The sequence below is a fragment of the Musa acuminata genome, chromosome BXJ1-4 (assembly GCF_036884655.1).
Source record: "Musa acuminata AAA Group cultivar baxijiao chromosome BXJ1-4, Cavendish_Baxijiao_AAA, whole genome shotgun sequence".
Classification (NCBI taxonomy): Eukaryota; Viridiplantae; Streptophyta; class Magnoliopsida; order Zingiberales; family Musaceae; genus Musa; species Musa acuminata.
Genome location: NC_088330.1, coordinates 10,986,334 through 11,011,356, shown reverse-complemented (window position 1 = coordinate 11,011,356; position 25,023 = coordinate 10,986,334). Strand labels below are relative to the sequence as shown.

At 38.5% G+C, this 25,023-nt stretch overlaps 1 protein-coding gene across 3 annotated transcripts; it reads right to left on the bottom strand.

The window, feature by feature from the left end:
• Positions 1–191: 191 nt before the first annotated feature.
• On the bottom strand, positions 192–24,414 carry LOC103981371 (uncharacterized). Of its 3 annotated transcripts, XM_009398089.3 has the most exons (21): positions 24,396–24,414; positions 23,961–24,303; positions 23,193–23,345; positions 21,603–21,781; positions 21,185–21,292; positions 18,879–19,049; positions 18,281–18,805; positions 18,100–18,174; positions 17,896–18,024; positions 17,706–17,780; positions 17,424–17,633; positions 17,085–17,237; positions 16,770–16,999; positions 16,522–16,639; positions 16,276–16,414; positions 15,767–15,971; positions 15,580–15,685; positions 15,355–15,495; positions 15,148–15,271; positions 14,899–15,015; positions 192–928 (listed from the first exon to the last, which is right to left on the bottom strand). In XM_009398089.3, exons 2-21 carry the CDS (start codon positions 24,196–24,198, stop codon positions 540–542), a joined length of 3,585 nt encoding a protein of 1,194 aa, XP_009396364.2. In that variant the 5' UTR covers positions 24,199–24,303; positions 24,396–24,414; the 3' UTR covers positions 192–539. The 3 variants fall into 3 exon arrangements, with proteins under 3 accessions (XP_009396364.2, XP_065022460.1, XP_065022466.1); XM_065166388.1 differs by lacking the exon at positions 24,396–24,414 and having other exon boundaries at positions 23,961–24,389; XM_065166394.1 differs by lacking the exons at positions 23,961–24,303; positions 24,396–24,414 and having other exon boundaries at positions 21,603–21,786; positions 23,193–23,332.
• Positions 24,415–25,023: the final 609 nt, after the last annotated feature.

Below are 25,023 nucleotides of genomic sequence, written 5' to 3'. Positions count from 1 at the left end.
TTGTTTTTAAGATTAATATTCATAAAAAAGCAATTAGTGGTTGGATTTGTTCATAAAAAATAATAAACTATTTTAAGTTTACTGGTCCGGCCCCATTGCAAGCTAGTTCAATGAACCATTAAAAAAACCTTCATGAAAGACAAAAATAATTAAAATAAATCAAATTCTCATCCTGGTGTACGCTACATCCGAGATCTTATTGGCCATCTTTATAATCCAGAATCCAGTTCAACGAGGTAATTTCATCAGCTGAGTTGATTACATTACAACAAATAACCTTGACTAGTAAAATTAAAATTGCCACATATTACAAGTCAAAGAGAGCAGTAATTACAGAATAGAGCAAATCTCTAATAACGGATGCACTATTAACAACCACAACTGGGATTACAAGAACCATGTGCTTATACAAAGATAACATTTGTGGTCTATAAATCATAGTACGGATTTCATGGCTCTAGAAGAATTCTATCACCTTTGACTCGAAGTATCAAAGGAAAGTGCATCGATTGACTCTGAGGAACACAGGACGAAAGCTCCTAGCCCGGCTGTCTCGGAGGCTCCTCGTGGCCCTTATTAACTTTGCCCCTTAACATCTCACTGAAACCGCCCTTCATTATTCTCCGGAACCTTGTATCGTCTTGCAGAGCCGGTGGACTCGGCTGTTGTGGTGGAGCAGCCGGTTCGTGTAAGTCGCCAACCTCTTTCTTCCCTAGAAGGCCACTCTCACCAAAGAAGCTGCTAACCGAAGATGCAAGCCCAAGATGAGCCCCCATAACCTTGCTGATGCTTTCAAATGCTCCACCTGACCTCTCTTTCAGTATAATTTCCAGTGCTTCCTTGTGTGCAGGATCCAGAGCATCCGGGTCTTTCAAAAGGTTTTGGATGGTGGGTACAAGGAAATCACGGATACTGGTAGCAGAAAGATCTGCAGAAAAAGGAAAAAGCTTGGAATGAGTTCTTTTATAAAAGTAAATGTAGGGATTCTAACAGATTCACCAATTAATCATGACCAGTTGACAAAATCTAAATCATTCTTAAGAGTATTGTGCCTTTGCATTGCTAATAAAAAACCATGAAATTTCTATAATCAGTAACCATTCACCAAAATTGATATTGACAAATTCCACTTTTTGGAGCAAGAAGTTGGTCATTTAAGATGATGAAACATGAAAAGCAAGCCCACTGCACAAGGTCTCACAAAAGAGGAATCCAAGAATGATTAGTGTACATAGCCTTAGCCTTATTCTGACAAGTAGAAAGATTATTCCATGACTCGGACCCTGTCCACTAGGTGACAAAAGGAGCAATCTTACTTGAACATAATGGCTCCAAAGGAAATATGAAAGGACCAAACTATTAGGCAAACCTGGTGAGTAGGGCCAGATGTGAGTGGGTCGCACCATAATCAGGTCTTGCTTCAGGATTATCTCACCACTCACAGACCTGACAGGTTGGGGCCCATCACAGCAAGTCTCTGAGAGACCCCCAAAAAATTTTTCTGGGTAACTCGGTCAACCTAAACAGAGTTCTCCAATATGATGGTAATAAAACAACCACAGCTAACTCAACCAGCTACAATGACAGCTGTCCTCTAGTATGGTTGTAAGTCTTGCAACTTATTCTTCTGTAGATTTGTATTCAACTCAGAAATGAAAAGTCAATGCATATAGTTGGGTTTTTAAGAAATTTCACGGAGAGACAACATGCATAAACATAGTGCCTAAAAGAGAAAATACAATGGAAACCTGAGTGCTTCGTCAAACTTGAAGTTCCCCCAAATTGAAATAGATAAAGCTCAACTCTACCAGCCCTTTTCCAAATACCATGGGGCTAATAGTCCAGAAATGGGAATTGGAAATTTGGAGGATTAAGTCCAGAAATCAAGCCAAAATTAGCTTTTTTTATTATCTACTTAATTGCTCTATTTATGACATCATAGGCTTACCAGACAAACTATAATCATGTGCTGCTTAACCTCTCCATTTTTTTCCTAGAAGATGAAACAATTTGGAAAACTAAGTAAATTCCTTTAGAAAGAGAATAAAAGGATTATCCATTCATGGCCATGATGCTTGTACCAGCTTAATCGATTGCTAACATGATAGTCTGCAGCATTGGTTCTTGTCTCCATAGAGCCAAATTTTGCACACACAGAAGTTGCTTTCAAGAACTGATCTTTCAATGAAAAATCAGTGACAAGAACCAAGCGCCTCATGAAAACCCAGACAAGGCACTTGGACTTGGGCATCGAGTGACACAGGCGCTCATATGAGTCAACCCAAGCATGTCACATCCCTTAGAGTGAGTCCAATCCAAATTGAGCCAAATGGTTTGGTTTGGCATAGTCAATTCATCAGATTCCTTCAAACCCTCCCCCTTCCTCTATATTGAGTGGATTATATTGAGTCCAATCCACAGTGAGCCAAAAGCACCTGTAAGCCCTAATCACCCCGACAACCTCCTCCTCATTTTCCTTGCACTCTGGTCTCTATTTTTTAGCAATGCAAGGCCACCCACGCCATCTGCACTCAATCGGACAATGTTTGACTTTGATTCACTTGGACTCCACTGCTCCTTTCCATCACCACTACGCTCTATTGGTACAGTCGCTTTTGATTGTTGATCTAGAATGGTCAATTACTGGATCATTACTCCTAGTCTTTTGTATTGTCACTACAGCTTTAGAATCTTAAATTATGGCTACTTATCCATAAGAATGATCTCAACTTATTTTTCTATTTATAAGTTCTTGTTACAGTCTTCTGTAATTTTGGAGCATAATGATATTAAAATGTGTTATGTACTAGCGATAGTTGTTATTTATCATGTTCTGTAGCTAAACCTCTAAGTAATTCCTAAGGCTTGCAGCACATATCATTATATACTTGAAAAGAATTCATTGTCATATCCATGTCGTGTTGTACCATATTTTCCCAAGGTTTGAACATCCTGGAGTATTTGTAATGTGTCATATCAGTATCCATGTTCAGTAGCTCTATATATATATATATATATATATATATATATATATATATATATATATATATATATATATATATATATATATATATATATAAATATATATATATATATATATATATATAATGTTAGGATGCCCTGAATTCTCTAAGTCCTAAACTAATGTAAAAAACATATTCTCTTGAGTTATGTAGTTCCAGTATGAGTCGGCTAGGCCTTCTAGTCGACTAAGGATCTAGTTGAGATTTGTTATTTTGATTAGGAGTCCAAGTCCTAGTAGACTAAAGGAATGAAACTCTATAAATAAGGATGTATCTGCTTCTTTTCGCTATCAAGAAAATAATCTTTCAGCCTTTGGCTAACCAGGAGGCTGATCCCCTCGAAATGATCAAGGAGGCCAATCCCCTCGAAGTGATCTTATCTCTCTTTTCCCCCCTTTCTTCTATGATAAAACCCTAGGGGTCTTACCATCTGGTATCAGAGCAACGATCCTCGACGTTCCCATTGCAATTCCTCACATCCCATCTCCCGCCAGAGACAACACCGCTAACCACCTCACGCAGCCCCAGATCGGTGTGCACGATCAGGATCGACTTCCGAAACACGAATCCAAGGCACTATCGTGGCTCCCCATCCACGTCGCCCGCCCGATTAAGATCGACTTCCAGATCACCACCACTTTACGTCAACCCCATCCACGTCGCCCTCTTGAGCGCCTCAAACAGTGGCAATAGCCTTCGGAGCCCCTCCCGCTCGTGGTCCTCCCCGCGGCCTTGCAGCAACACTTGTACGGCATCCTCGATCCCCCCGACGGAGTCGGACCCGGAGCCCACCCCGGATTCGCACCTAATCTCTTTCGTTGCCTCCTCCAAGAACCCGTCATCGAGCTCGTCCTCGAAGCAACAGCTGGCATCGAGCGCCCTTTTCCCGCTCACCGGTGGCCGAGCGAGAAAGGTCCACCGTCGTTAACCACCCCCTCGTAGCCCCCGGCTAGGATCGCTAGCCTCACGCCCACCATCACTGCCCCCCAGGCCTCGGCAACAACAATCCCTCGCGCCCTTAACGCTGCCATGGGCCAACGGCACAATAGCCGCACCGAATAGGGCAATGCATCACCCTTGACCAGACACCAAAAACAAGAATTGCGGATTACAGATTTGCAATCCGACGCAATGGCTACCAACAACTCAGTGAAAGCCCAACTAAAAGCCTTGGAAGCCAAGATTGAGAATCGACTGCAAGAAACCCTTAATGATTTCAAAAGAAGCCTATTGGAGAGGTTCAACAAGTTTCAACAAGATGAAAGTTCAAGTCCTACGTTGAACTGATTTGGAGACACAGGAAAAAGGCACCAAGATCATGACACAAGCTACCCACACATGAAGGTGGAATTTCCAATATGAGAAGATGGGGATCCGACTAGTTGGATCTCTAGGGTAGAAAAAACTTTCCACTTTTACAAAACTCCGGAAGAATCCAAGGTGGAAATAGCTTCAATCCAATTAGATAGAGATGCAATTCAATGGTATGATTGGTACGAAACCTGTCATGAGGTCCCTTCATGGGAGCAATTCAAGAGAGGACTTCTTGTTAGTTTGGCAAGTCTCATAGTCCCACATCGGGAAAATCAGACTTGTCGTCTCGTATTGGAACTATAAATAAGGGTCTGGGTTTTGAAGTCAGATGCACCACAAGTGGCACCACAAGAAAAACCTAAGTGTTTGCTTTGGGTTTAAGTCCACACTCAGTTAAATAGTTTGGGCTTATACTTGGGGTTTTTTCTTGTTTAGTATTTTCGGGTGTCTTATGGCCTAGGAACATCTTCCTAAGGCATTTGTAATAGTCCCTTTTATAGTAGTGATTTGCTCCTCTTTCGTCCGTGGATGTAGGTCAAAGTCAATTGACCGAACCACGTAAATCTGGTGTTTTTGTCGCTTTTTATCTTTTCGCTTTATTGTCTTTGTTGGGTTGCCAAAATTATCCTTTGGTAAATTTCCTGGGGCTAGCTCTAACAAACTGGTATCAGAGCCTAGTTTCGGGATCTTTTGGCAACGATGACAATAACAAAGATTGTTGTCGAGAAATTCGACAGCAATGTCAACTTCGGCATGTGGCAACTCAAGATGGAGGCCATTCTGGTTCAAGACGGAGTTGATTTGGCACTACAAGGAGCTGAGAACATTCCAGATGATACATCAAAGGAAGATCTTGCGGCAATGGATAAGAAGGCCCGATCAAGTATCATTCTAAATCTCTCTGACGAGGTTTTACGGGAGGTAGCTACGAAGACTACGACTAAGAGCATGTGGGACAAGCTTAAAGCCTTATACATGAAGAGGACAGTGGAGAATCGTCTCTACTTGAAGCAGAGTTTGTATATGCTTCAGATGACTGAAGGTACATCTATACTCTCACATCTTGATAGATTTGATTCCTTGATTATGGATTTGGAGAATATAGATGCAAAAATTGATGACGAGGATAAAGCTCTATTACTCTTGTGTTCTCTTCCCCAATCTTTTAAGCATTTCCGTGATACTTTGATTTATGGAAAAGAAACAGTTTCGTATCAAGAAATTAAATCTGCACTGAAATCTAAGGAGCAAATAGACAGGAATATCACTGGGGAAAGTAGAGAGAATCAGGCTGAAGGTCTGGATGTTAGGGGGAGAATAGATAAAAAGGAATTTGACAGTAGTAGATCTAAATCTAGATCTAAATCCAGATATAGAAATTTGGAGTGCAGATATTGTCATAAAATGGGGCACATTAAGACTGATTGCTTTAAATTGAAAAATAAATTAAAGCAAAAGAAAAAAATTGTTGAGAAAACTATTGAATCCACTAAAGCTAGTGTAGCAACTGATGAGAATGATGGAAATATTTTCTTTGCTACTGATGACAGGACGAGGTCTAAAAATAAATGGATTTTAGATTCAAGTTGTTCTTATCACATGTGTCCCAATAGAGATTTATTTTCCACATATGAATCTTGTAATGGTGGAATTGTTTTGATGGGCAATAATACAGCATGTGATGTTGTTGGTAGAGGAACAATCCGAATTAAAATGTATGATGGTGTTGTGAGGACGCTCACTAATGTTAGACATGTTCCTGATTTAAAAAAGAATCTCATCTCGTTAGGCACCCTAGAGGCCCTTGGGTGTAAATACACAGCTGAAGGTGGAGTTATGAAAGTTTCTAGAAGTGCCCTTGTTGTTATGAAAGCTTGCAGGTCTGGTAGCTTATATATTTTGCAGGGAACTACTGTCACGGGCTCGGTTGTAATGTCGTCATCATCATTGTCTGATTCTGACATCACCAAATTATGGCATATGCGTTTGGGTCATATGAGCGAAAAAGGTTTTAGCATATTGAGCAAAAGGGGTCTACTTTGCGGACAGAGTACTGGGCCACTGGTTTTTTGTGAACACTGCATTTTTGGAAAGCAGAAAAGAGTCAGCTTCAATTCTCCGACAGTTCACAAAACGAAAGGTACTCTTGACTATATTCATTCAAACCTTTGGGGTCCAGCTCATGTTCAATTTAAGGGTGGTGCCAGGTATATGTTGACTTTCATTGATGATTATTCTAAGAAAGTTTAGGTTTATTTTCTGAAGCATAAAAATGATGTTTTTCTAACCTTTAAACAATGGAAGGCTTTAATTGAGAAGCAGACAGGTAAACATATTAAGCGGCTTCGAACAGATAATGGCATGGAATTTTATGAAAGTGACTTTAATGAAATTTGAAAAAATGAAGGAATCGTTCGGCATCGCACTGTTAGGATGACGTCTCAGCAAAATGGTGTGGCTGAATGTATGAACAAAACACTCTTGGAGAGAGCAAGGTGTATGATCTCAAATGCAAGGTTGACAAAGGACTTTTGGGCAGAGGCGATTAATATGGCCTGTTACGTTGTCAACCGCGCTCCTTCTGCAGCACTTAACTTTAAAACTCCGGAAGAATTTTGGTCAGGTACTCCTACTGATTACTCTGATTTAAAAATTTTTGGGTGTCCAGCATACATGCATGTAAATGAAGGAAAATTAGAGCCTCGAGCTAAAAAGTGCATTTTCCTTGGGTATGCTTCTGGGGTGAAAGGATACAGATTATGGTGTTTTAATCCTAAATCCCCAAAATTTGTAATCAGTAGAGATATTACTTTTGATGAATTATCTATGTTATCTTCTAAAGAGGATTCTACTAGTTGTACAAATGATAGTGCGCAGAAGCAGGTGGAGCTTGAGATTGGTAGGTCTGATTCTTTTAAGTCGAACTCTTCTACTCAAAGAATGCCAGTAGATGGTCCCGAGTCTACTGACGCAGATGATCCAGAGGAAGAGCAATATTCCATAGCCAAGGATAGACCACGGAGAGATATTCGACCACCACAAAGATATGCAAATTTGGTTGCATATGCTTTGTCTATTGTAGAAGAAACATGTGAAGTTGGTGAGCCTACTTCCTACTCAGATCCAGTTTCTTATGATAATTCCACTAAGTGGTTGATTGCGATGAATGAAGAAATAGAATCTCTCTATCATAATAGAACTTGGGATCTTGTGAAGCCGCCTTCGGGTAAGAAAATTGTTGGATGCAAATGTGATACTATTACTGGGGGAAAGGTCCTTGTTCAGAAAATTCATACGAAGCACAATCCAACTGATATGCTTATGAAGCCTCTTCCGGTTAACAAGTTCAAGCAGTGCTTGGACTTGGTTGGTGTTTATTGTTGGTAATTGCCCGTTGGGGCTTTTATGAAAAAGGTGGAGCAAGTTTTGTTGGGACATGCCAAGGTGGAGATTTGTTAGTTTGGCAAATCCCATAGTCCCACATCGGGAAAATCAGACTTGTTGTCTCGTATTGGAACTATAAATAAGGGTCTGGGCTTTGAAGTCAGATGCACCACAAGAGGTACCACAAGTGGCACCACAAGAAACACCTAAGTGTTTGCTTTGGGTTTAAGTCCACACTCAGTTAAATAGTTTAGGCTTATACTTTGGGTTTTTTCTTGTTTAGTATTTTCGGGTGTCTTATGGCCTAGGAACATCTTCCTAAGGCATTTGTAATAGTCCATTTTATAGTAGTGATTTGCTCCTTTTTCATCCGTAGATGTAGGTCAAAGTCAATTACCGAACCACGTAAATCTGGTGTTCTTGTCGCTTTTTATCTTTTCGCTTTATTGTCTTTGTTGGGTTGCCAAAATTATCCTTTGGTAAATTTCCTGGGGCTAGCTCTAACACTTCTTGTTCATTTTGGACCATCCGAATATGAGAATATTGATGGGCAGCTCGTCAAAATTCGTCAGACTTCTACAATGCTAGAATATCAGAGTCAATTAAACACCGTCAAATTAAGATAAAGACTGGTCCGAACGACAACTGGTGGGTACATTTATTGAAAGACTTATTCCAGATATCCAATGTGAAGTTAATGCTAGACATAGGTGCCCTGCAAGCCAATCACGTGAGTGATGGCACGTGTGACATAACATGCAATCTTTTTGCTTCTTATTATTATGGCATTCTCTCAATTTTTATTGCTTGTTGCATATATATATTGTGATGTCCATAGATCTGTGTAATAGGAGTCGAATCGTGACGAGATCACAATAATGAAACTGATTCACCTTTAAACACAGACCCTAAATAATCCTGGTCATAGGTTACTCGAGAGGGACATCGAGATAACCGGATAAACTGGTGTACTGTATACCCGTGCATATGATAGGGGCGACTGATCTCATAGCTGCTCGTGTGGGGACACTAGGGATCCCGTACAGGTGCTCACTGGAGAATGAGTTGATTGATTAATCCGCTTACGGAATGCTGGATGGTTGATGATACCTCATTGTCAGACAGTGATTCCGTCGTCCCAATAGTGTACCTAGTCTTTAGACTTGAAACACCAAGAATGTCCTGTATAAGTATTCCACTCTTTGATACTGGCCTTATAGGTTTGAAAGTTCCAGATCTAGTACAACCGGTCATTGGGAATGGCAAACAACCTTACAAGGGCTATTGAGTGTCGATAGTGGATCATCCGTTCTCGATATCATGAGAGAAATATCCTGTGTGTTCTTGCTCAGACAAATTGGCCAAGGTCATCCGGGAGAATTTAATTAGAGCGAAACTCGATGAGAAACTGTATGAGCCTGACAGTATCATGCCCGGTATACGATCTCTGAGATATTATATGGATGAGGGACTATAGGTACACGGTAACTGAGGAGAGATAGGTACAAAGGATTGGATTCCCTTATATCGTCTGGGGACTGCGACGTAATGGCCTAGTACGTCCGCAATCGATGAGTTGAGTGAATTATTATGGAGATAATGATTCACTTAGTCAGAAGGAGTTCTGACAGGTATGACTCACGGCCAGCACGATATTGGGCCTAAAGGGTCACACATATATTGTCGACGTTACGAGTAGAGGCTCGGATATAAGATATCCGTCAGAACCCCTATCTTATTGGATATCCAATAAGCACTTGAATTATTGGATCACATGGATGAGATCCAATAATAACTAATAAGAGATTATTGGGTAGAGATCCACCAATTTAAGAGGCTTGAATAATTGAATGGAGATTCAGTAACCAATAAGGCAGAATCCATTATGGTTAAGTTAACTGGGGGCCTCTATAAATAGGAAGGAACCAAAGGCCCATAGGTTGAGGCTTCCTGGTTGCCACCTCCTATTCTCCTCTCTCCTCCTCCTCAAATAGTAGGTGTGAAGATTTGGGCAACGATTTGAGGAGCGTCGTCGCAGCCCTGTTGTGTGGATCGTCGCTCTAGAGGAGGGCACTTGAACTCCTTCATCCAATCTCATAGATATGTAGTAATTCAGGGATATACGATCTCCCTAGGTAAAAACACTATCTCACACGTGGATTTAAGTTTTGTAGGTTTTTGTGCACCAATCTTCGCACCACGACGAACACCTTTTTAGGAAATTTGGGGTTTTTGTTTTCTGTTCTTCCGCTGCGCATGTGATGTCGCTCTTAGATTTCCCAACAATTAAGACTCGCCAACCTCGCACTATGACTGTCGCGATCTCATTTGTACGTTTGAATAAGGAAAAAAAACAGTATAAAGAATCAGTAAAACAAAGGTTTCAACAAATAAGTGATCAGCAAGCCGCCCACCCCATCTACTCCCAATCGAAACCGAAACCCAAACATCCGAAGACTAACCCGAGAAGAACTCAAGAAAAGATCAGCGAAGGGTCTATGCTGGCATTGTGATGAAAAGTGGAGTAAGGAGCACCGATGCAAACAAGGGAAGCTTATGATGATTAAACTAATCGAAGAGGAACTAGAAGCTGACGATGTGGACTTCGATCATGAAGGTATAGAAATTGATGAAGATATTGAACCTATCACACATACAGTGTATGCATTAGCCGGCTACTCTAACCCACAAACTATAAAAGTTGAAGGAACTTTGAAACATCAGCCTATTACTGTTTTGATTGTACTGGTAGTACTAACAATTTTCTGAACAGTAAGGTTACTGCCCGATTGGCCTAACACATTGAAGGTTGTGACAAATTTGAAGTAAAAGTCATTGATGGACGGATTCTAACTTGCGATAGCAAGTGTTTGAAGATATAATTGATTATGCAGGGCCAAAAATTACTTGTGGATTTATTTTTGCTATTCCCGGAAGACTACGAAGTGGTGCTTAGAATTGAATGGCTATCGACCTTGGGTGATGTTTCCTAGAATTTTTCTAAACTAATCATGAATTTTTTATTAATGGAAAGTAGGTGATCCTAAAGGAAAGACGTGGAAGTAAGGTCACAACTATCACTAGCCATCGGATGGAGAGGGTTATTCGGAAGACACACACCGGATTCTTAGTACAGTTGCAGAGCATTGAAAAGGAAGCGGTAGTGCACAACCAAACCGAGGATGTTGAATCATTGCTCAAAGAGTTTGCAGATGTATTCACAGATCCACAGGGACTCCCACCTCTTTGACCTCATCATCACCAAATTCCGATATTACCTGGGAGAGCTCCAACCAACATCGGACCCTATAGATATCCACATTTTCAAAAGGTAGAGATAGAGAAGATTGTCAAAGAGATGCTGGAAATAGGGGTCATAAGAGCTAGCGTCAGCCCATATTCTTCCCCAGTCCTGTTGGTAAGAAAAAATGATGGTTCATGGCGGATGTGTGTGGACTACACAATACTCAATAGCATTATAATAAAAGACAAGTACCCTATTTTAGTGGTAGATGAGCTGTTGGATGAATTGGGAAGAGCCCAGGTCTTCACTAAATTAGACCTACAGTCAGGCTATCACCAAATCCGAGTACATGAAGATGATATTCAGAAAACCGCCTTCAGAACACATAACAGCCACTCTGAATTTCCAATAATGCCTTTTGGGTTAACCAATGCACCCTTTACCTTTCAGAGTTTAATGAATGATATATTTCGAGCTTATCTCCGTAAGTTTGTTCTGGTTTTCTTTGATGATATTCTGATATATAGTCCCTCCTTAGAGAGTCATTTATTACATTTGTGGACTGTCTTAACTATCCTTCGTGAGTATTGTCTTTTTGTCAAGAAATCAAAGTGCAACTTTGTGCAACCAAAGGTTAATTATCTCGACCATATCATCGCTCAAAAGGGTGTTGCAGTTAATCCTTCAAAAATCTAGGCGATGAAAGACTGCCCAATTCCGAAATCAATAAAAGCTTTAAGGGGATTCTTGGGACTCATGAGCTTTTATCGAAAGTTTATGAAAAATTATAACAAAATCAGTGTCCCCTTGACATCGCTTTGAAAAAAGATGTATTTAGATGGTGAGGCAACTCAAGCTTTCAACTCCTTGAAGACTGCAATGGCTACTACACCAATGCTTGCTCTACCCAATTTTAACAACCTGTTTGTAATTGAATATGATGCTTCCGGAGAAGGTATTGGAGCTGTATTAATGCAGGAAGGTCGGCCCATTACTTATACTAGTAAGGCTCTTTCCCCTTCTCATTTGAATTTATCTATTTATGACAAGGAGATGATAGTCATTGTACATGCAGTCACAAAGTGGAGACCCTACTTAATTGGTCGACGGTTTCAAATATGCATTTATTACAAAAGCCTAAAATATTTCCTGGAGCAAAGGATGTCTTCTTTAGAGCAACAGAAATGGGTCACCAAGCTACTAGGATTCATTCGATTATGAGATTATTTATAAAAAGGGGAACAAGAATTTAGTTGCAGAGGCACTCTCACGCTTTCCAGAATAAGCTAAATTAGTAGCTATCTCTATTCCTACTTGCGAGACTTCAGAAATTATCAGGAGGGAATGGTCAGATGATCCTAAGATCCAAGATATTATTAGAAGACTAGAAGAAGCTCCGGGTTCCGTTCCAAATTATAGCTGGGATTCGATGGACTTGCGCTATAAAGGCCGAATAGTTATAGCACCACATTCTTCTTGCCAAGCAATAATTATGAAGGAGTTCCATTCATCACCAATTACTGGTCATTCCGGATTTCTCCGCACTTACAGACGAGTCCAGCAACTTTTCTACTTGAAGGGTATGAAAAATTTTATCAAGAAGTTTATTGTTGAATGTGATGTTTGCCAATGCCATAAAAGTGAGACAGTAGCTACCCCAGGTTTGCTTCAGCCCCTCCCTATTCCTGATGTTTGCTTCAGCCCCTCCCTATTCCTGATGTTGCTTGGACCGACATATCCATGGACCTCATTGACGGACTCCCACCATCACAAGGGAAAAGCACTATATTTATAGTTGTTGATCGGCTTATGAAGTATGCTTATTTTTGTGCTTTATGAAATCCTTATACTGCCACAAGTGTTGCTCGTATTTTTGTTGAGAACATAGTTAAACTGCATGGGATTCCCCGTTCCATTGTTAGTGACAGAGATAGGGTTATTACTAGCACCTTTTAGACAAAGCTTTTTCGTTTACAGGGTACTCAACTAAATATGAGTACTGCTTATCATCCACAAACAAATGGGTAGACTGAAGTGGTAAATAAGTGCCTAGAAAATTATCTCAGATGCTTTTCTAGTGACAAGCTGAAGGAATGGACTAAATGGCTTCCCTAGGCAGAGTGGTGGTATAACACTTCCTACCATTCTTCTATTAAAATAACTCCCTGTGAAGCAGTTTATCGTCGAACCCCACCCGCGATTGCAAAATATGTACTCGTCTCCTCTAAAGTTGATCAAGTGGACAAGGAATTGCTTGACAGAGACAAGATTATTCAGCTTTTAAAGGATAACCTCGCAGCCACACAAGCAAGAATGAAACAGCAAGCTGATAAACACCGAAGTGAATAAGAATTTATCATGGGCGATTAGGTTTTCCTTCATCTTCAGCCCTACAAGCAAACTTCCATAAAGGTCCGATCTTCTATGAAGTTGTCTCCTCGATTTTTTAGGCCTTATAAAATATTAAAACGCATTGGACCAGTTGCCCATCGTCTGGATTTGCCGGCTAGCTCCAAGATACACCCAGTTTTTCATGTTTCCTGCCTTAAAAAGAAGTTAAGTGAAGATGAGATAGTGCAACACCATTTGTCGGACATCTCTACTGCTAGTGAAGTTCAAGTTTAACCGCAAGCCATACTTGATCGACGAGTTGTGATGCGCTGCAGACATCCTGTGACTGAAGTGATGGTGCAATGGGCTAACTTACCAAAGGAAGATGTCACTTGAGAGTCCTACAAGGCGCTGAAAGAGAAGTTCCCAAAGTTTGGTACTGCTCAGCCTTGAGGATAAGGCTAAATTAAAGGGGGGAGGAATGTTAGGATCCCCTGAATTCTCGGAGTCCTAAACTAATTTAAAGAATATATTCTCTTGAGTCCCGCAGTTCCAGTAGGAGTCGGCTAGGCCTTCTAGTCGGCCAAGGGTCTAGTTGAGCTTTGTTATTTTGATCAGGAGTCCAAATCCTAATGGACTAAGGGGTGGAACCAGGAGGTCGATCCCCTCGAAGTGATCTTATCTCTCTTTCCCCCCTTTCTTCTATGATAAAACTCTAGGATTCTTTTATATATATATATATATATATATATATATATATATATATATATATATATATATATATATATATATAACACACACACACACACACATACACAAAAATGGTAAATATGTAATACCTAAACTTAAATTTGCAATTATATCTATCTCTGTTATGCTTGCAAAGTTGCAATTTCCATATCAATATTAAAAAAACAAAAAACAAATAGGATAGAAAAGGGGAAGAGGAGAGCAAACAAGAGACAAGTCACTATCACTCAATATTTTTTGCATCTAATATATACAAGAGAAATAGATGGGTACCTTTGACAAACTAAACCTTAAAGTTTCACACCTTAGAAGTCAACTTCAGATGCCCTAAGACCATGGGGGATTGTTTGTCCAAAATAAAAGGACAGCCAAATATATACGGCTTTTACAAATGTGTGTGCCTTACCCCTATAAGCAGGAAAGTTATTTCCATGATTCAAGCTCTGTCACCTAGATCAGAAAAGTGCAACCTAACAGGACTATTTATCCAATTTAGCAAAATCAAATAGACCAATATAAGCCAGAAACCAATGTAATTATTATATTAATCAGCAATTACCTTTGCTAGTCCTTTTCATAATTTGATAGTTTATTCTCTTCAATCAAAGATCATTATTATCATCTCCGAAAACCTATATACCAGATCTTTTAAATTTATTGATATTGCAAGGTAGCAAGCATACACAATTGAGACAACCAGCTTAACAAACTTACCAATTTTATCTACAATTTAATGTTCTCCTTGTATGAGCAACATGTACTAGTAGCATATTTTGATTAGATAACAAAACATAAGATTGATAACTAATATAAAACTGTAGTAAGAGGGGACTGGTCCTGAAGGGAGCAAACCTGTGGCATCCAGAGCACGAATTGCTTCACAAAATACATTTGCTTTCTCATGGCGACGTGTGATATCGTTTCCATGAGATTGCACGCAAGTAAGTTGGAAAATTTTTGACAACAGATGTATGAAATGTCAAGGACAAAGGCAGAAAAAGGAAGCGAAAAAATAGAACATCCAAAACTATATATATATATATATATATATATATATATATATATATATATATTAAAGCACATCCAGAACATAAAGGATATATTCACGTAGCCTGTCTGTCGTATGTGGTACAGCCACAAGTAGTGCCCGAACAACAGTAAGAGTAGCTTCATGTGATCCATCTTCAAGAAAAGCATCCATTTGTATGCGTATCTTGTCAACGATCTGAAAGATAACCGCTTGGTTAGCCTACATTTAAATATTTATTTCAAAACTAAAGATATAGTGAAATAGCATTTCTTTAGTACCACATCATTTTTGAAATGCTGTGCAACAGCTCCAAATGCTTCTATGCTTGCATATTTTACATTCAAATTTGGATCAGAACCAAGAGTGACAAGAGCAGGCAAAACATGTGTAGAAGCCACTTTCACATCAATATATGGTACCTACAATTTGCATAAATGGAGTTAAAGCATCCAGTGCTATAAAAGAAGAAGAAAGTATCTGCAATATTTGTGAAAGAAATATACAAGGACTTTCAAGAGAACTGCTGCATTCGTCTTCATATTCACATTGGTGCTAGCTACCATCTCCCATAGGATATTAAAAATGACTCCATGATGTTCCTCAAATATGCTGGATTAAACCCCATATTAGTGAAATCATATGAAGGAACAGTAACAACATAGTAACCATGCATTATTTCAAAATACTAACCAAAGAAAGCGAACTGCATCAATCACCTCAGCATTGTAATGAACAAACCATGAATCTTCTTTGCTATTATTTTGCACTAGCAGTTTTCTCAAGTAATCTGGCAATTTTTCATGGCTGGTTGGAGCCCCTAAAATACCAGACAACAACAAAGGAAGAATGCACATGAGAGAAAGTCTCTCTGCCACAGGGGTTTTAGGCTGCAATCCTGCAACAAAGGAAAAGAAAGCAAGATCAGTGGTCATTAACAAAGAATAATTTCATCAATGATTGTGAAATTGGCTACATAGCAGAATATTCCAATGGATGATGTGAAGAGACTCTTCAACCAGTCAGGTTGATCAATCATCAATGTTCATAGTTTACACAGTCCAAAGTTCCTATTAGTGAAAACATAAACGACAGAGGAGTGCCATGAAGCAGGTACACAAATATGCCTAAATGATTATCCTAAGTTCATTAATATTGAAAATAACAGAAAAACATAACGCCTCTTGAGATGGTCCAACTACCTTTGATTCTGGACTTCATGGTTGAAGGAAAATATGTCAAATCTGCAGCATCACTATCGCCAACAGCTATCAAGAAAACAGGAAGCACTATATGTGAAAGATATTGTTCCCCAAATAATTTAGGTACGTCCAGAAGGTACTGTATGTACAAAAAAACCAAGAAATCAACAGGTCAGAGTTCATTACCCTGGGAATAAGCAGTGAGTCTAAAGGGAACCAGTTAAATAACAATTACTACTGACTTACCTTTATTATTCGAGTTCTTAAATTGTCTTCCTTGTAAGATAAGAGACAAGATAGCTGAATCAAGTCTGGAAGGCAATCCACATGCATCCAATCAAACATAGGCCAAATTGTATGGTTCCTATTCAAAGTGTATTTTACAAAAAAATACGTAGATCAGCTAATGTTAAAGCAAGGAAAAAGTAATTAAAAACCAATATGTTTCAGAAATGGACGAACTAGAAAGGCCTCAAATCATGTGAGTAGCTAACCCTGCATATAACTGAAGCAAAGAGGTTGAGAAGAAAGAATTTTGTTGTTCTGAAACAGCAAGAGGTTCTGCTATATTAAAAGGGCATGTTTCAATAGCTTTACGATGGACAAATGGCAGCAACCCTGTCAACATCCGAAGTAGCACATCAATGTTCCAGCGTTCTTGTTCTCCTAGAACACGCAAGTGAGAATCTACAGAACCTTCAACCCCTGATAGAGGTGGACACCGCTGACAAATAATTTCCGACAGTGTATTAGCAAGAAAGCCAAATCCAGTCATGGTAGAGGAGTCAGCAAATTCTACACAACAGTACCTGAGCAGAACCTAATATGTGGGAGAGTATGACTCGTAAAACATGGTCCAGTTTGCCACCCCAATTTATCACTGCAGGAACAAGTTCTTTGATTGTGGTATCAACAACCATTCCTGAAGGATCACATACCAACAGGAACATGAGCTCTTCAACCTATGAAACAAAAGCATGCAATTCAGATAAGAATGCAGTTGTGATCAATTTGTTTAACCAGGAAGTAAGCTCCTAAGCCACTCCTGGAGCCATTTGTTACAGCCTATTATATAGCTTACATTTTAGACAATTCTGTGAACTCAATTTTCTGCTCCATGATAGCCTCTTAGCATTAATGAGGCTGACCTTAAAATATTTGTCCAAATTTGGGAAGAGCGGAAGCAGTAGCGCCAGGTTATGAGCAGCAGCTTCTCGGACAACTGTGGCAGAATCCTCAATTAATTGTTGAATGATGGATAGAATCAGAGAATCACGAATCTCCGGTCGAACAAATTCTGCAAGCTCTCCGCATGACTGAGCAACTAGTAGCCTACGCTCCTCATATTTATGATTAATCTGCATATCAGTTTCAACATATTGACCATGTTGCTTAAATAGATGAAGGAGATTAAGACAACTATAAATTACCTGTTCCCAACACTGAGGAAGCAACTCTGTTTCAGTTCTCATGTCTCCTACGTTTTTTGCGAGGGTAACACAGGCCTGTAAAGAAAATACAAATGGTGATAAGCAACTCAGTTAGCTACTCTTTTCTTTGATAAAAAATAAGGAAAAAAAAACGAAGTCATTTAAACCATGTCTTAATGCAGGAACTCACATCCATAATGATGCGCCTTTGATGTTCATCTGGCCGTTTTATAAGATTAAATAATGTGTGTGTTAAGGAATCTCTAATTGTACCATCTGGATGGCGCTCAATCGCACACATAATCAATGGAAGAAGCTCCTGCATCCATGACATAGCTCATGTAATCTAATGTTTCAAAATATGTAGACAAAGGAAGAAAATCCAGATAAGAACCTCACGATGGTTGATCAAAACATAGGGAACAATCTTAGGTAATGCATCTGAAAGTATTTGGATGGTCTCCATTGCCTAGCAAGAAAAAGAAGTTAAACTCGTTCTTTACATATCCACCAAATAGAAGAATACTAGTGTTAGACACACGTTTTCTTAGCATTTACCATCTTTCAGTTCTTACCTTCTTGAGAGTCACTGAATTTTGGTCTAATCCTTTATCATCAGATTGTGATTCAGAAATGAGGTTATGAACATTCTCTTGGTATTCAACAGCACCATTACAAGAAACAATTGTTGAATCAGAAACAACATCATTAGCCTTAGATCTAACATCTTCAGATGTCTGGTAACCATCATTTCCATCTGAATTGGTAGATAATGATTCAACAGATTTAGATATAACAGCCAATTCATTGATCTCAACAACTTTTTCCTCCATCTGCACATCCTCACTAAGAGATTTAACAGATTCTGGATTTCTTGTTGAAGAATCAACACCCTTAAATTCTTCTAGTTCATTATATGATGATTTCTTTTCTTCCTTAGATTTTTCAGTATAAGGAGGCTTTTTGTTTTCCCCTTCTCCGGTTGTCCATCCTCTACTAGCTCGAGCTCCTTCTATGTGCATCTTCAGTGCAGTGATTTCGGCTCTGTAGTCATTAAGTTGCTGTCTCTGAAGATCCATGGACTGTTTAAGATCAAGTACCTTCAAACAACACAGATGTCAGCTGTATAGCCATGAAGCTAACTTGCAGAAAGATTGTGGACATGAGTGATACCAGAATGTCTCTATCTTTCAAATCTTTGTGTGCACCTTCCAAGTTTTTATTTAGAACTACTATCTGATTATCAGTCAATTCCTTGTTTCTATGCATGGACTCTAGCTCATCATGAAGTCTTTGATTTTCTTTCATCAAAACTTCATTTTCTCGAAGGAGGGAAATCTTCTCCTGCAGCCAGACAATCCATTGTGAAACACAGTCAAATTTTGCTTCATTTCTTGTTTGTAATATCTTCATAGGAACCTTGTATTTTGTAAAAGCAATTAACACAAATGATTGTCTGGGTGAAGGCTATTGCTGAAGTTCATCGATATTGAAAAGAACTAATCCCTTATATTCATCATAGAAAAAAAATATTTTTACTAACATAGTTACTTTAACCAAATGGAGTATACACCAAGAATTTATGATAAATTAATACCATTATTTTAATATTTTTATTCATAATATAATGCCTAGCACAGACAATAAATGAACAATCTAACTAGTGGTATACACATCTTGTCTAATAATAGAATTATAAACACACAAACAAAGAAAGTTCACCAGAAGTATCCATGGAGTACTTCCAAAATGTGGTATTTGACAGGTGCAAACCAGTATATATCCATAAGCAATAACTGTGCTTCATAGCTCAACTCAAGACTTGAAGAACAGAAAGAGGAGAACTTTTGGACTTTACACAAATTTGAGCTCTTAGAATCACAGAAAAGATCAAGAATTCGGTGTAGGTCTGTATCTTTTCAGTGCTGAATGGGTGGGGTATTTATAGGCCCCAACCCAGTTCAAAAATATGTGCTTTTTCTTATTCCTCCTCTTTCCTCACCCTTCTTTTTTTTACTCTTAACCTTTGCCAGTATCTTTGTATTAGAATGATGGCGTAGACCACTGGCGGCACTTGGTGGTCCATCTTGACAAGCATAGGCCATGTCAAAACCAAGGATCATTGGAACCAGCAACATGCCATAACCATTTCCCTAATCCCTTTTTTCTTTTGTGTAATGCTACATTTCAAGATGTCAGATCACCTTGCACCAACTAGAAGAAATACCAGAAAAATTATTGCCCGCAGTCCAAGCTCTGTCTTTCTTCTTTTTGTTGCCAAAAAACAAAATCAAAACGTTTCTTCTCTTTCAAATTTTAATAAGGCAATGAATAGACAACAAAATTTAAGTTTGATTCAACCAATATATTCTTAAATGATTGAATTTAACTTTTTTCCTTTATTTTTTCATGACATGTACCACTAACACACACTTGTAGGTAACTCATTGGTGCTACACACAGCCAATAACATGCATTATACAGAACTAAATCACTGGCATGTGCTGCCAATGTTTACATCCATGTAACAAACATCCTATGTTTCTTGAACTATTTTTGTACCTTGAAGATGATTTTTCATCCGTAAGCCTGGTGGTTTCCCTCTTCATCAAAGACTCTTTACAACTTTTGGAGGTACCATAGAACTTTTAGTTGAGTGCATTATTTTAATCTATAACCAATGAGATTAGTCCTTTGAGTCAAGGAATGCAATTTTGATTATTTTGGTACAGTACGGACGTTAGTTACCAGTTCGACTTCTGACCGGCATGTAGACCAGCCCAACTTTGGGCGGTTCATATGCAATACAGGGCTTACAACCCTTGAGCCCTGTGAACCAGATGGTAAGGCCTATGAACCGGTCTGCTAAAGACTAACTGTCTATCATGATGTGCTAACTGTCGGATACAAAGCTGATGTTAGGGTACTAAGGTCTTTGGCTATTGATCATCAAACGATCACTAGTAGTGATATGTCAGCACTTGGTGATCACTAATGGTGAAGATACATGCAATCTCCAGCATCCTGAAATGGCCTATGCAGACTGTCAAAGACAAATTAAAAGAGACATGAGACATGCTAATTTTCAACATTTATAATTATTAAAAAATTCAAGGTTGAAGTCATTTATTTTCCTTCATCCACTTTATCGATAAATTGAATAGTAAACTTGACAATCATTTTATGAAAAAAATCACACACATAAAGCAACTCTACTGACTGCTACTAATACAAAATCAAACAAGCCCTTAAGCTCATAAATATGATCTACTGATGGAAACATCATGATATGAACAAATAGGTCAATGGATGTACAGTAACATATGTAAATGAAAGAAATGTCATTTCAAGGGTGAGAGAAAACTTTGCCCAGAGTTTGGATATGTATCACCAATCCCAATTAAACATGGAATGCAACTAGTTTGGATTTGGAACAAAATATTGTCTAAAAAAAATGAAAACCATGTTCGAAAAGGTACCTCAGCAGCCTCTGAAGTGGATGAAAGATATTGATAATAATATCGACGCAGAGCATCAGAAACACAAGCAGAACTTTGCGGCCACACATCTAGATTTTGATCAGTGACCTATAATACAAGAAGGCAAAATAAAATGTGCTTAAGCATTTTGTGCACAATAATGAATAGAAAAAAAATAAGTAAAATCAAGGATACGATAATATTTGTCCATCAACAAAAAGGAATTTAAATGATAATCTTGACAGAAGTTAAGTCCTGATCAATCAGCATCTCATTTAACAAAAATGTTCTGGCATATTCTGCAATTGCTCAAGATGACAGCTTATTCTATATCATGTGAAATGATTAACCAGCCTACTGCATCAGTTGAACTTGTTAGTTATAAATGTTTGCTGTCATGCCACTAAGTCCTACTCACCTCCTCAAGAAATGTCATAGCTGTAAGGCGGTACCCGGCAAAGAGCAAGTACTCCTTCACAGCGCAATTTATATCTTTGCGTTCGGTGTCCTTTAAAGGGCCTAAAGAGACATAAGAGATCTCCCTCTTGTTATGTTGATATGTAGGGCCATTAGCTACAGACACACCTGAACTGGAACCTGAACTAGAATACAAGAACAGCATTAGAGTACTTTTGTGTATAGAATAATATTTTCAAGACAAAGGCATCAATGAAGTGTTAAGTATTGATATGAACAAATATCATAAATATAAAATACTAATTAAGGGCAAATTTCCAATTGCTACCATGTCGTGAGTTTAAATTGATCAACAAAAAGACGGTCGCAAGATAATAGCTATACAACAAGACATAAGCATGTCCGATAAATTTTCAGAAGATTCTGAGCTTTTACCACCTATCTTAGTATCTTATCCAAGTCATTTTGTAAATCACAGGAATCATTTACATGTTTAAGGTCCATGGAGGCATCTACAACATGTACATAAACGCTAAGGAGAAATATATGTTTGTTACAATGGACAAATTAAAGAAAATGAAGCTTGTTCCTTATTGTGTTTGTTGAACATTTTTCATTATCATACATTTCCCACTTTGAAGCTCTAAAAGAAATCACAAAGAAGCTTATGGTGTTGCAATTTGATACATAAAGAGTTTTGAACTTGAAAGATCTCAATATTATGCAATCCGCAACCTCAAAATTCTCTTTTCATGCATCATCTAGGATAGAGAATTGTTGGTATGCAACCTGTAAGCTGTAACAATGGAATGCAAACAAACATTTCTAGACAGTCTAGATTTTACTATATAGCCGACCAGAGTTATGTTTCCTCAACCTATTTTTCTATAGCAAAGAAGCTGCTGACCAATTATATACTTCCCCTCTAAGTATGAGTTTATGTGTAATTTTATAACAAATGACTCATAGGTAGATTTTAAATGCTCACTGACATGATAAATATCCACACAGTTTCATATACTCCATGCTTGAGATAACATGCATATCATAGGGATTGTTTCCATCATCGAGAACAAACCATTAAAGAAAATGAAGCTTGTTCCTTATTGTGTTTGTTGAACATTTTTCATTATCATACATTTCCCACTTTGAAGCTCTAAAAGAAATCACAAAGAAGCTTATGGTGTTGCAATTTGATACATAAAGAGTTTTGAACTTGAAAGATCTCAATATTATGCAATCCGCAACCTCAAAATTCTCTTTTCATGCATCATCTAGGATAGAGAATTGTTGGTATGCAACCTGTAAGCTGTAACAATGGAATGCAAACAAACATTTCTAGACAGTCTAGATTTTACTATATAGCCGACCAGAGTTATGTTTCCTCGACCTATTTTTCTATAGCAAAGAAGCTGCTGACCAATTATATACTTCCCCTCTAAGTATGAGTTTATGTGTAATTTTATAACAAATGACTCATAGGTAGATTTTAAATGCTCACTGACATGATAAATATCCACACAGTTTCATATACTCCATGCTTGAGATAACATGCATATCATAGGGATTGTTTCCATCATCGAGAACAAACCATTAAGTTCATCAGGGCAGGATTGTTTTTGCTTTTGTAATTCCTCCTTCAGTCTTGACAAGTCTTCTCGGGCTAAACGCAGCTCATATTCAGTGATTGCCAACTTTTCTTCTACTGCTACTTTCTCCTCTAGCAAACTTTGTGGCTCGGCAACTGCAACAAGTTCAAGAAATATCGCAGGAGTTTCTCATACAAGTACAAGCCAAGTACAGTTGACAATAGAACTTGTGACGTTACATGGTAACATTTTGGACATGCAGAAACATAAAAGTTCAACATCTAATTTGTTGAATTACCAAGTTCAATGATTAATACTAGCAACTTAAACAATTTGTTCAACATCAAAACCAACATGCTAAATGCTATATACCAATAGCAATCGATGATTTATCACAAGATCTATTGTCAAAACGCATCAAAAGAATCTTGTCCAATCATCAAGATTTATCGCATGGAACGATGTCACAACTTAAAATGCTGAAATAAACCCGAGTCAGAATCATCACCAAAATAACATGATCACTCAGGTTGCTAAAGAACCCAGATCCACCAACATTTAGCATGCTGTTTTTGTCAATATTACCCAAATGCCAGCAGCCGAGGTTACTCCTAGATTGATATTGTTTAATTACCCATCATCGAAATTAAGGGTTGGGGAATTCCTAGGGAAATGATAGAGATGAGTTGGTCGGTTTTATGCGACAAGAAAGTCGATTCTTGAAAAGGGGATCGACGGGAGAACAACGGAGGGTGCGGATGCAAGCGAACCTCTAAGGGAGTTCAATCGAGAGATCTGGTCGGGGGGGAAGAGCGTGGGGTCGGCGAAGTAGTCGCGGAGGCGGATGGCCTGGTTGTGGCGGCCGTCCTCGAGCAGCTCGTGGAGGAGCTCGAAGGCGGTGAGCAGGTAGTTCTCCTGAAGCAGGAAGTTCACCACGCAGTTGCACAGCGACGACCGCTCCACGTCCATCGCCAGCCTCGAAGCCGGATCCCCCGCCCCTCCTGCCATCTCCTCCGCCTCCTCTCTACCTCTCTCTCTTCTTGAAAATGCAAACGGATCCCTCCTCTGGTCTTCTTCTCATGTCACGCGGAGGAGACGGGGATCAAGATTTTGCTGGAATTGAAACAACGACATATATAAGACCAATTGACGATAATAACGAATCAATAATAATTGCAGATCTGGAAGAACGAAGGAGCTCTCACGGAGGAACAAAAGGTGTGAATCCCGAGTATTACTCTAGTGTGTATTGTAAGGCGGTGAGACGGCTGGCATTTCGGTTTGACTCGGATCGGTGGTTGGGAAGGACCGAAATTGACCCAATGGTTTGGTTCGTAATTTGAGAAACTTATGTCGGCTATTATATGATTTCAGAAAGAATATATATTCTTTTTTTATAATTAGCATTTTTATATTTCTCTCTCTCTATATATATTATAATATTCATATATATTCTCATAAAGATGATTTTAAGATAAAACTCTTCTATATTGGGAAGATACTCCCATTTTCAAATTTTACAAGGGGTATTATAATCGTATAATACCTTGACATGAACCTAGACAATTCTTATTGTATATGATTTACATGGTTAGTTATAGTTTTTTTTTAGTAGATGTATAATATTTTTAGCACATCATCAAAACACTATTAAGTAAAACAAATTAGATCAAAATTTAATACATACCAACTTATATATATAATTAATATTTTTAAATAAATATTTTTTATTGATTTATGTACAATATCAATCAAATAGGGAGAGTTCTATATCAATTTTAGAATGAATGTCCTTATAATATTTTTTGCATATTTATGAAAATACTATAAGAT